Source organism: Diadema antillarum, unplaced genomic scaffold (assembly GCF_040938485.1).
Source record: "Diadema antillarum isolate AM-2024a unplaced genomic scaffold, OU_Dant_1.0 seq00001459_RagTag, whole genome shotgun sequence".
Taxonomy (NCBI): Eukaryota; Metazoa; Echinodermata; class Echinoidea; order Diadematoida; family Diadematidae; genus Diadema; species Diadema antillarum.
Window position 1 is genome coordinate 1,102,260 of NW_027272204.1, and position 10,645 is coordinate 1,112,904.

The window sequence follows — 10,645 nt, forward strand, 5'->3', positions numbered from 1 at the left end:
TCGGTTATAATGCAGAAATTTTATCGATATCGCAACATCGCCGTTCGCGAGCAGTAAGTCGCCATTTTGAATCTATAACAATTGCTAAGCCAATCACATGCGAGGTACGTGTTTTAGTAAAACAAACACGTAGAAACTACCTCGCATGTGATTGGCTAATAGATTCATAGTGTATGTTTCTGCAGTTTGAATGTGACGACGCGACAGGCTGTGTTTTACGTTGAAAATTCTCCTAAAATGTTGGATTATTCATGAATCTGGTGAGTGTAACGTATTCTTAAAAAAATAAATTCACCATACAAGCTTAAATTTGCCGACCTAGGGCCGTGAATTAGACGCAATCGAGAAGGGTGAGGTACCTCACCCAATTTTCCATAGAGACAGTGGTTAAGAACATCCACACAGCAATGGGTACTGCAACCTTCCGTCTGTCTACGGAGGACAGCGTTAATGGCAAAATATAAAAGAGTCCTCCGGACAGACGGATCTTTCTGTCTAAGCTGGCCGCTCTTCTTCCTTTCACTCTTTTCGACACAAGTCATTCACGATCAATCACACTACACACTAGTTTGGCAAGGCAGCGCGTATACGCGTATTGTCAAGAGACATGTGCGCACTCAACTGCTATACGTATTGTACACTGTACTAGTAAACATGCGCGCGTTCTGCAGACTCAATACGCGCTACCACTGCACACGTACGCATCATAAGTTGTTGTGTGTAGGTACGACTGCATAGAGTCAACATGGTGGGCTGTCAAGAGCACCCACACAGTGCGTAAGCTCTACTGTAAGCTAGCACCAGCAATCAGATAAGTGATTGTTTTCTAGTCTCACCTAAATTGCTATCGATTTCTAGGATACGGACTATCCTCAACTCCTAAGAACATGAGTATTCATCGTAAATTCGGGTAAATTTTAACGGCTAGTGTAGACTAGCATCGTCAGGATCTAGAACTACATTATTCGGGGGACACCCCCGAAACCCCCGAGAACAACGTAAGATACCACACTTCTCATCGCACAGAGCAAAGAAAACACACGTAAACAAATGCAATCGTCGACAGCCGAATCACGGACCGTATCGCAGATCGGATTAATATTTCAGATGGTTGCTATCGGCAAGCGTAATTACGCTCTTTTTAGAGCGATTTGCGCTCTCCGTGATTGGCTGCCGGTATTCTGTAATTTACCCAAAAAATAAAATCGCGCCCCCATATGATCAGTGCATGAAGAAGCTCTCTACGTCGCAAACTGTGCGGACGTGAAAATAGCCCAGTACGCGTAGTGAAAAACTCAGGCGACGCAAGCTGAAAATAGATTAACTTTACGCGCGCTACTGCGCACGCTCAGAACATGGTTTTTTCCTTTGAACGTCCACGCGTTTAAAATCTAAAGCTCCCTATTGGCTAGCGCGATGGAGTACAAATAATTTCGTGAATAATCACAAGTCCAAGTGCGAAGCCGAGTTGAATAGTGCGCCTCATCATTCACCGAGCAGAGTGCGAAATCTTATTCCATTGTAAATTAATTTTACCATTTTCCGCTCCGTGACAGTACTGAATTGAAAGAGTGAAAGACATGAAAGAGGAACGAGTAGCTGCACGGTCACAGTCACCGTGCATGTAGCCCTGGCCTGGCCTAGCCTAGAGTAACTGCAGCAGTATGCGGCCGTGCGCCCGTTCGCGGCAGCTACAACATACTCGGTAATATACCGCTAAACACAGCATTGCACTGTTAGTGTTACATGCACACTACACATAAATGTATAGGCCTACTAACACACTACCAATCAACAAAAACCAACTGATGAAATGGGCACAATCTCCGACAAAAGTGAAATTTTCTCACCTTAAATGACAACACATTGCATCCAAAATTTTATTTTCGGTACTTCTTAACATAACATGGTAAGAAACAATGGTCCAAGAAACTGGATTTTTTGTTTTCCCGATGTTCATGGATTTTGAAAAACATATCCTCACGTAAAATAGAACTTTCGCGAGCTGATGTGGGCCGCCATTTTTTTAGGAAAGTGGATGTTACCATTGAAAAAAAGGAGAAAAACACGAGAAAGATATCAACAACAACTGCCAGAATTGCGATCCTGTTTGCAGCCAGTGCATGTGCGCCCGCTATTTTTACATGCTTCGCAATGGAAATGGTGCTTACGCAATGTTCGCGAGACATGTGAAGGCGTTCAGCTGAAGATCGCGGAGCACGCGCGTATTGCATCTATAGGAATTGTACATCGGGCCGCAAGCAGAGCTACTACGGCGCATATCGGCGAAAATTGTGCCGGGTTTTGCCCTGGTAAATCATGAAAACTGCATTTGTCGTTGGTCAATTTTTTAATGAAAACAATAGCGTTAATGAATAATCTTTTCTATGATATATGAAATGGTTGAAAATAATTTGCCTGATTTGTTTACAGTGTGGAAAAACCCTTAAACTGCCGCAAACGGAGTATTTTACTCTAGGCCTACTTTAAACGCAAAGCCGTTATGTTGAAGTTGATTACAAAAATGAGTGAAAAAATATGTGCTTGTATTGTTGACTGCGTGCAGGAAATGTTTGTTTATTGTGACATCAGAGCCATATGCGATGGAACAAAAAAATTGAGTCAATTGTGAGTGTATTAAACATGCGACGGGAGTCGATAGAAATGGGTGACGTCAGCCATCCCATGCACTATCCATTTTTGCTCAAACAAAATTGCATGGCTGGTAGCCACAGAGTGCGATGGAACTTTTAACTAATATAAATGTCACGTGTTATGCTTTTCAGGGTTCAAAATTGGCGATGGTCCGGTGGCCATTGGCCACCCAAAATCATGTCGGACTAGCTAAAAATCATAAAATTCTGAAGCAACTAGTCCGTCTGGCTAGCCAAAATATTGCTTCAGTGTCAAAATTGATTCTAAGTAGTCCGCCTGGCTAGTTTAAAAAAAAGTTAAGTGCGACCCCAGTTTTACAGGTATGATGCCATGTGTATGTACTTTGTTTCATGGCAAATGTTACTTATAGTTTTCAATAAAAACAGAAATACAAAAAACAAACAAAACAAAACTAAATGTCACATGATGGGCAATCGACCAATCAGATAGCTACATTCTCTTTAGGTTTTGTATTGCAGTGCAAGCTTGAACTGAAAAAAATAATCTCTTGTGCTGGGGGATGTTTCACAAAGAATTGAAGTCTATCTTAAATTTTAAGAACAACTTAAAATTTAATACGGTAGGTTGTGTCTGTCTTCACTATACGAAGCTTTCATATAAGCATGAAACATTTTGAGACTTTTTTATACAGGTATTAATTAACAAAATTTAAAAAGGGAAATTAATTTTTTTCTGTAAATTTTAATAACAATTTGAATTGGATTCTGAAAACAAATTAGATAAATCTGAAAAGAGGTACTGACGGCATAGGCCTACCGTAATTTTTTGTTGATCGTAACTTTTAAGTTCGTCTTAAATTCTTCGTGAAACACGCTCCAGCTCATTCTGAAGTGGAAGCTTAACTCTTTATTTGCCAAGTTCACACGCCCAACTCAGTTGATGGCATGTCAACTTCACATATTCTTCTCAAATGCACAAACCTGCCCAAACCAATTGATAGATTGCCAAATGCCACAGGACAATGAAAGCGTTTCTTGCAATTTCGCTCCTCTCACATATGGCTTGCATTTTATGTAGCGATTGACTTGCAAGCTGTGTTCCCTACTGAATTTGTATGTAAATTCTAAGTTTCTGTCACTATTTTGTGTGCAAAAGTCATGCCTTTTTACAATAATGTAGTTCCTGGTCATTTGAAAGAAAACCAATAACAGATTTGTCATACAATTTTACATCAAAACAAAGCTTGGCATTTTCTCTCCAACTTTGCTCACTACGAGTCCAGCTAAACAGAAATATAAAAAAAAAAAAAAAACTACTATAAAAGCTACATGGATTTGAAAAAAAACAATGTTTTTCCCAAAGCATGACGACATTGGTGTTTCAGAATAATGTGGCACACAGGGGGTTTCCATCATGGCACCTGAAAAGTGGTGAGGAAAGAAGGGTGTGTTATAGCTGGATAGGAGGAGTAGACCAAGTTTTGTAAGATCTAGAGTAATCTAGACAGGTACAGTATAAATATGAATTTCATATTTTATTGTAGTACAGGTGTATGTTACTTTGCAATTCAGCCATTTGGCTTATTCTGTAGCAGTTCTTTTCACATTATGAGTTCTTTTAAACATGCTTTGATGTTGAATTTAATACAGTTACAACTGAATTGACATATTATTTTCTGTTTTCTGCAGTTTTTGGTGATCACCATGGCCATGAATGCGGTCAATGCAGAACTGAAGCAAGCCAAGAAGAATCTCCAGGAGGCTCTGGGAGACAACAAAGCTGATTATTGGTCCATTATGAAACAGTGGTATCGGCAAAAGATTAGCAAGGATTACTTTGATACAGAGGCATTGCGTCTCCTTACCGAGGGAAACATTCACTTGCATAATGAATTTCTTGTAGCCATCTTTACAAAATGCCAGACAGCTAATATAATTCACGACTCCAATGCAGCCAAACCAAGCATTGTCGCTACCCCTACACCACCCCCGCCAAAGATTGTGAAGAAGGCAAAGACTGCAAAGAAGAAAAAGGCCATCGTGCGCGCAACCTTCGAGAATCGCTTCGTGCCAGCGGACCCCATGCAATACCTCCCCATCGAAGTGGCCAAGCCAGTGAGTAATGAGCGAGTCGAGTTTTGCACCAAGGCGGCGTGCTTGCCCGATGTGGAGATGCTTCACGGGAGAGTGTTTGTGACGACGTGGGAGTGGGACCTGGAGGGAGTGGCGGACACCGCCATTCCCGTCATCCTCCATGCCGTCACTCAGGTCCTCAAGAATCTCGTCACGGCCATGCTCTCCAGGCAGTGTGCGTACGAGGTCCGGGATGGCTGCTTCAAGCATTCCCATGGGCAGCGCTTCAGCGAGTCAAGCCCTCAGGCAAGGGAGCGGGAAAACAAAGTGAACTCTCCGTCCGCCACGGACGGCTCCACGACCTCCAGCGCGTCCAGTAAGCTAGGAGTGGATGAGGTGGAGCAGAAGGCTGTGTATAGACTAGCGACGGGCGGCATGGCCCCCATGCACAAGACTCTCACGCTGGAAGACCTCTTAGATGCTGTCAAAGTGGAGGGCAGACTGCTAGCCTCCCACACAGTCTCTTCATTAGCAACAGAGAGAATCCTGTGTAGTCTCTGGCACCCAGACCACCAGCAGTTGACACAAGATGAATTATTCAGGCAAATGTCTCAAAAGTCATAGCTGTAGATGGACAGTTAATGCTCACAGCCAAAGTTAGACTTTAGAGTTATGTCAGCCACCAAATACCTCTAATAGACATTGAGGTCATTGATGGGCATGCTCCATCATAATCTGTGTATGTGATTTACCAGATCATCTATTTTACATAGCGTACTGTTGTCACTTTATTTTGTAGCTACACAGGGGTTCCGTGTAATTTTCATCGAGTCTGTAGTGTTTGCAGGAGGTGAGACCTGTTCAAGATTTGTTCTTACTTTTTCAAGATTCCCGGCCCACAGTTACAGAGATATACCTCAAAGGTGATGTGTGCATGATAACTGATATCATGTATTTGAAGTGTTAGTTTGTGTGCATGTGTACATTGCAGAAAGAGGATTGGGTAAGAAAGATGTCTGCTAATTGTTATGTCAGTTTGTTGATTTTAAAGTTTTGTGTACAAAACTGTATGTCTTTCTTTAAACTCCTTCTCAAATTCAACTTCCCCTCTCTTCAGGGCAGTGCATGATATGCTGTCATCCTACTTTCAAAGAAAAATTAACTTTGCTATGCAAGTGCATGTTGACTTGGGTTGATTCATGACACCCTCTGGCATCAACATCACTCATGTGGCCAAACAAATATCTAAAATGCATTCATATGCAGTAATCTGCAGAAGAAAATAGTAGAAATGTTATTAAATAAAATAGATGGCACATATACAGATACTCTTTTGGTCACATAAGTGATTATCAGGATATTATGAATCAATACAAGTCAACATGCATTTGCTTTGCGTAGTCCCTTTAAGAATCACTGGCCAAAACAGAAAGCATACCTGCCCCATAGTGCGCTTCTGGTAGCTCCATGCATGCAGATATATGGGTACCGGTATGTAGCAACATTCTTGCCTGGGTTTGGGAAATGTCAACCAAAAAATGACTATGGTCCACAAACCGTCCTCCCCCTTCCCACTGTGGTACTAGCAAATTCTTCCCAAAAGGGCAAGAATGTAGCAGAGCTGCGAAGTCATCCCCGAAAACTGGATTTTTTTTTTCATATCTTAAAGGGATAGTACAGTATTGGTGGAGATGAGAATTGGGCTTTTAAATTGTTTGTGAGATACCAAGAAAACACTTATGATATAGCACAGAGCATACCATTTTAAGAGGAATTCAAAGTTTATTTGATGAAAATCAGGTTTGGAATTACTGAAACATCCAAAAACAAAGTAAAACAAAGCGATCGTTACAAAGTGTGGGTCCCACGCTTTATTAGAATCACTCTTTTTTGGATATCTCAGCCATTTCAAAACCAATTTTTATCAAATAAACGTTGAATTCCTCATAGAATTACATGCTCTTTCATATTTCATAAGAGATTTCTCATTATCTCACCTAAAAATGTTAGAAACCTGAAATTAGGTCTCAACCAGAACTGTACTATCCCTTTAAAGGACAAGTTCACCTTCATAGACATGTGGGTTGAGTGAATGCAGCAATATTAGTAGAGCACATCATTGCAAGTTTGAGGAAAATCGGACAATCCGTTCAAAAGTTATGAATTTTTGAAGTTTCTGCTCATTCAAGGCTGGATGAGAAGACTACTATAGCTTGTGATGTCACATGAGTACAACGATATAAAGAAAGAATAAAGAAAATTCAACATATTCTCACTTTTCTCGCATAACAAGAGAGCACTTGACTTCTCTCTTTCAGAAGGCAGGGGGAACAATATTACCCTTAACATAAATGTCAGTAACAAGTCGAAGAAATGTGCACTTAATTCAAAAAGTATAGTTTTGTGAAATTCTCTTTTTATTTTATAGTTGTACGCATGTGACATCATACACTGTAGTAGTCTTCTCTTCCAGCAGTGACTGCGCAGATACTTAAAATATTCGTAACTTTTGAACGGATTGTCCAATTTTCCTCAAACTTTCACTGATGTGTTCCACTAATATTGCTGCATTCTCTCAATCCTTATGTATATGAAGGTGGACTTGTCCTTTAACAACAGAACACAAAAGCATCCCTATTCTGGTACAGGACACTCCCACTGTAGCAAACAGGGTTATAACCAAATTTTGTTACAATGAAGTAAAAATGGAGGCCCCGAAATCATTATCATTAACATCTATGACGAAAATTCCCTGTGGCAATAACAAAATTTTGATGTAACGGAGGAAAACTGCCGTTCTTGAGGACTTTATTACTGTACGAGCTGAAATTTTTGCAGTGGTTGTATTCGACTTTGAACCGCGAAAATAACAACATGCGAAAATAACAACGCGCGAATGACTAAGTTCAGTTAGACCCTCGCAACCGCGAAAATGTCCTCCAAGTAGCAATTTGCGAAAATATCTGTATGCGAAAATTTCAGCTCGTACAGTATAATGAGAGTCACCTGTATTACTTTGACCCATTTTATGAGATGCATGTTTTAGACAAGTATCTCCCTGACTGCTCTTTGGAATCCCCCAATTTTGATGTCAGTGGCAGATCCAGGTGGGGCTGCACCAGGGGCATGTCCCCTCCTTATTTTTAGTTAAAACAATAAAAAGAAAAAAAAAATTGGGGGGGGGTGCATGCAATCCCCCTTTAATTTTGTAAAGGCCCCCCCCCCCCCCTTTACAGAATTCCTGGATCCGCCCCTGGATGTGAGAATGTTAGTAGCCCAGGGGCCCGTTTCATAAAACTTGTCATAAGTGACAAGTTGTCATAGATGTGACAAGCTACTGAAATCCTTTCATCTGATTGGCTGAGAGCAAATTTGTCATAGAAATATGGCAGTTGTCACTGATAACAAGTTTTATGAAACAGGCCCCAGATGTAGAGATGAGCTAAGAGCAGCAATGCAAATTAAAAAAAAAAAATGCTCACTGTTTCAGAATTGTTGCAGTCATTGAGAAAGTAAAACAGTGGACCTTGAGTAAAATTATTGACTTTTATACCAGTGCAGGACATGAAACTTTCTTCATTTTCAACACTTGCAGACTATGGTTGTAGATCGCAATACTTAGCTGAAAGTGCCATGAATACCATGGTTACTTCTGAAGATATATAACTGTCTTGCCAGATGAAAAGATCAAAGGCCATTATGTGTGTAATGAAAAGGCTTACATGCTAGGGGCACACAGTGAGTGTGTATTCTGTCATTCAATGTGCTCTGCTGTACTTGCTGTGCTAGCAGACTCTCTGAATTCTGTGTATGTTTAAACAAGTATTTCAGGAGTTGTGCATTTTGTTGCATAACATTGCAGCTTACATTCAAAACTTCTTGTCTTATTTGCTTCCACCTTTACAGCATGAACATATTCCAGTAAATTATTTATTGTCTCATTCAACCTGAATTGTTGCTGAAGTAGAATGAAACATTTTGTAGTTTTTTTACTTCATCAGACATAATAGGTGGAGCGTGGGGGAAACTAAAGCGTATCCGTGGTCCCACTTTATGTAGTGTTTTGAGTTTGACTGTAACTTGAAACATGCTTCCAGATCGTTAATAATACAGCTGTCATCTGGTATGGGCCACTATGTGTATGCACGCAGTTTGGTAATAGTATGGTACATTAGTTCAACTGTGCATAAAGTTTGTCTGAGTTTTAGTTGAGGTTTACACATTTGTCTCGAATGTATGCATCAAAAGGTCAATTGTTGTTCATCCATGCACAGTTGTATGTTCCTGGATTTAGTTTTTCTTGTGGAAAGTATGTCTAATAGTTCAGAGATAGTTCTTAATATATGTGTTTGATAGCGGTGGTAGTATTTTATACAGTGAGTATGAAAGCAATATCTGTACATCTAAATCAAAGTTTGTGCAAGCACCTGTAACAGTCAAATCAGAGTCACTGAAGTCAGTCATCAAAGATTCATAGCAACTCAACTGATAAACCAAAACTAAATCAGGTGTGATGGAAAAGATCAGAGGTACTGACTTAGACACAGTTAGCTTGTTATGTCAGGTTTTTCACAATATCAGGGGACAAAGTCAAAGAAATAGAGTTGGGACCTGCAAAATCACCTTGTTTTAAGGTTTTGTGATCCATTCTCTTTATGATGATAATGAGGCTCAACTGTATCTTTAAAAGTAAAACCCTCATTAATTGAATAGTGTTTTGAAACTCTGCACTGTAATGTTCATCATCTGTGATTCCTTGGAAGTATTCCTGCCCTGCTTGAGTGGAACATGGCACAAGCTTTTAAGGTCTTTCCAATCATAGTAGGTTGCTTTTATTTTGGGATCACAAATCTGTGTACTGTGAACACAGTTACCAACCAGATTGCACTTGAGATGTGATCAGGTAGCTAAAGTGCTCTGAAGGTCAAAATAGGTCATTTGTGCCATAGTGCAGTTATCTCAGCAATATTCAAAGTGCTGACAGTTGATTGGCTGGGAGTGGCTGCCACAGAAGTAGAGGCTGAAATTATTGGAATTTTACAAGAGCTGCTATTAACCTATCTATGAAGTTGGTCTTGGGTCAATGTAAGTTTAGTCAGGTTTTCACAGCCTTGCATTTAAACCCTTGCTGTTTTCCTGGTTAGAGGGAAGCAATGTCGATTTGAGTCTTGGCTGCATTCTGTATGTCTGTATTAGCAAGTTTAGAATGGTACAATGTATGTGCTAAAGTATCGTGTACACCCCCTTTTGTGTTCAGTTGACAATCACACTTCTATACGAGGGGCATCTTTTTCTGTACTGTGGCAATCAGTGAACACAGGTTGAAAACAAGATTAACCCACTCTGATTGAAAGAGGGAAAAAATAGAGAAAGAGACGAATATGTGTATTCATTTGGTCAAATTTTACGCGAATCTGGACTTAGGCCTATTAAAAGTTCTGTATTATCATAGAACAGCTATTTCTTGCACTGCATATTGCATACCCGTACTATGTATGTACGAATGCATGTCGCCTTCATGTCAGGATCAGAGTGATATTTTCGCATATCATTGAATTTGTGGATAAGACCTGTCTCTCAAATTAAAATCCCTGCAAAATGTATGAGGTATATTAGGAGATTGACAAATAAAGAAATGAAGGAAAGAAGGAAGTAAACTGGAACATAACTGTAAAAAAGGATAATTTGGTGTAATTTTTCGCACTCAGTCGGGTAAGATGACTCTCGTGTGTTTTTCATTCCGCAGAATCAAGACATCAACTACTGGAACATATGGCAAGCAAAAATATTTTTATTTTCGCGCTAGTTTCTGGTTGCGCAAAATGCGCAAAAATTTCAACATCGCAAAAATTTCCACTTTTACAGTATGTTATAATGTGCATTGCCATCTAGAGCAAGAAATGCTTCAAAAAAGTTAGCAATACACAGTAGTTCTTGTTTGAGTGTTGAAAATTTAT

General features: G+C 40.0%; 1 protein-coding gene across 1 annotated transcript; it reads left to right on the forward strand.

Annotated features, from left to right (window-relative positions):
* The first annotated feature begins 4,319 nt into the window (after nucleotides 1-4,319).
* On the forward strand, nucleotides 4,320-5,454 carry LOC139709713 (transcriptional adapter 1-like). Its single transcript, XM_071621669.1, has one exon. It carries the CDS (start codon nucleotides 4,320-4,322, stop codon nucleotides 5,310-5,312), a length of 993 nt encoding a protein of 330 aa, XP_071477770.1. The 3' UTR covers nucleotides 5,313-5,454.
* Nucleotides 5,455-10,645: the final 5,191 nt, after the last annotated feature.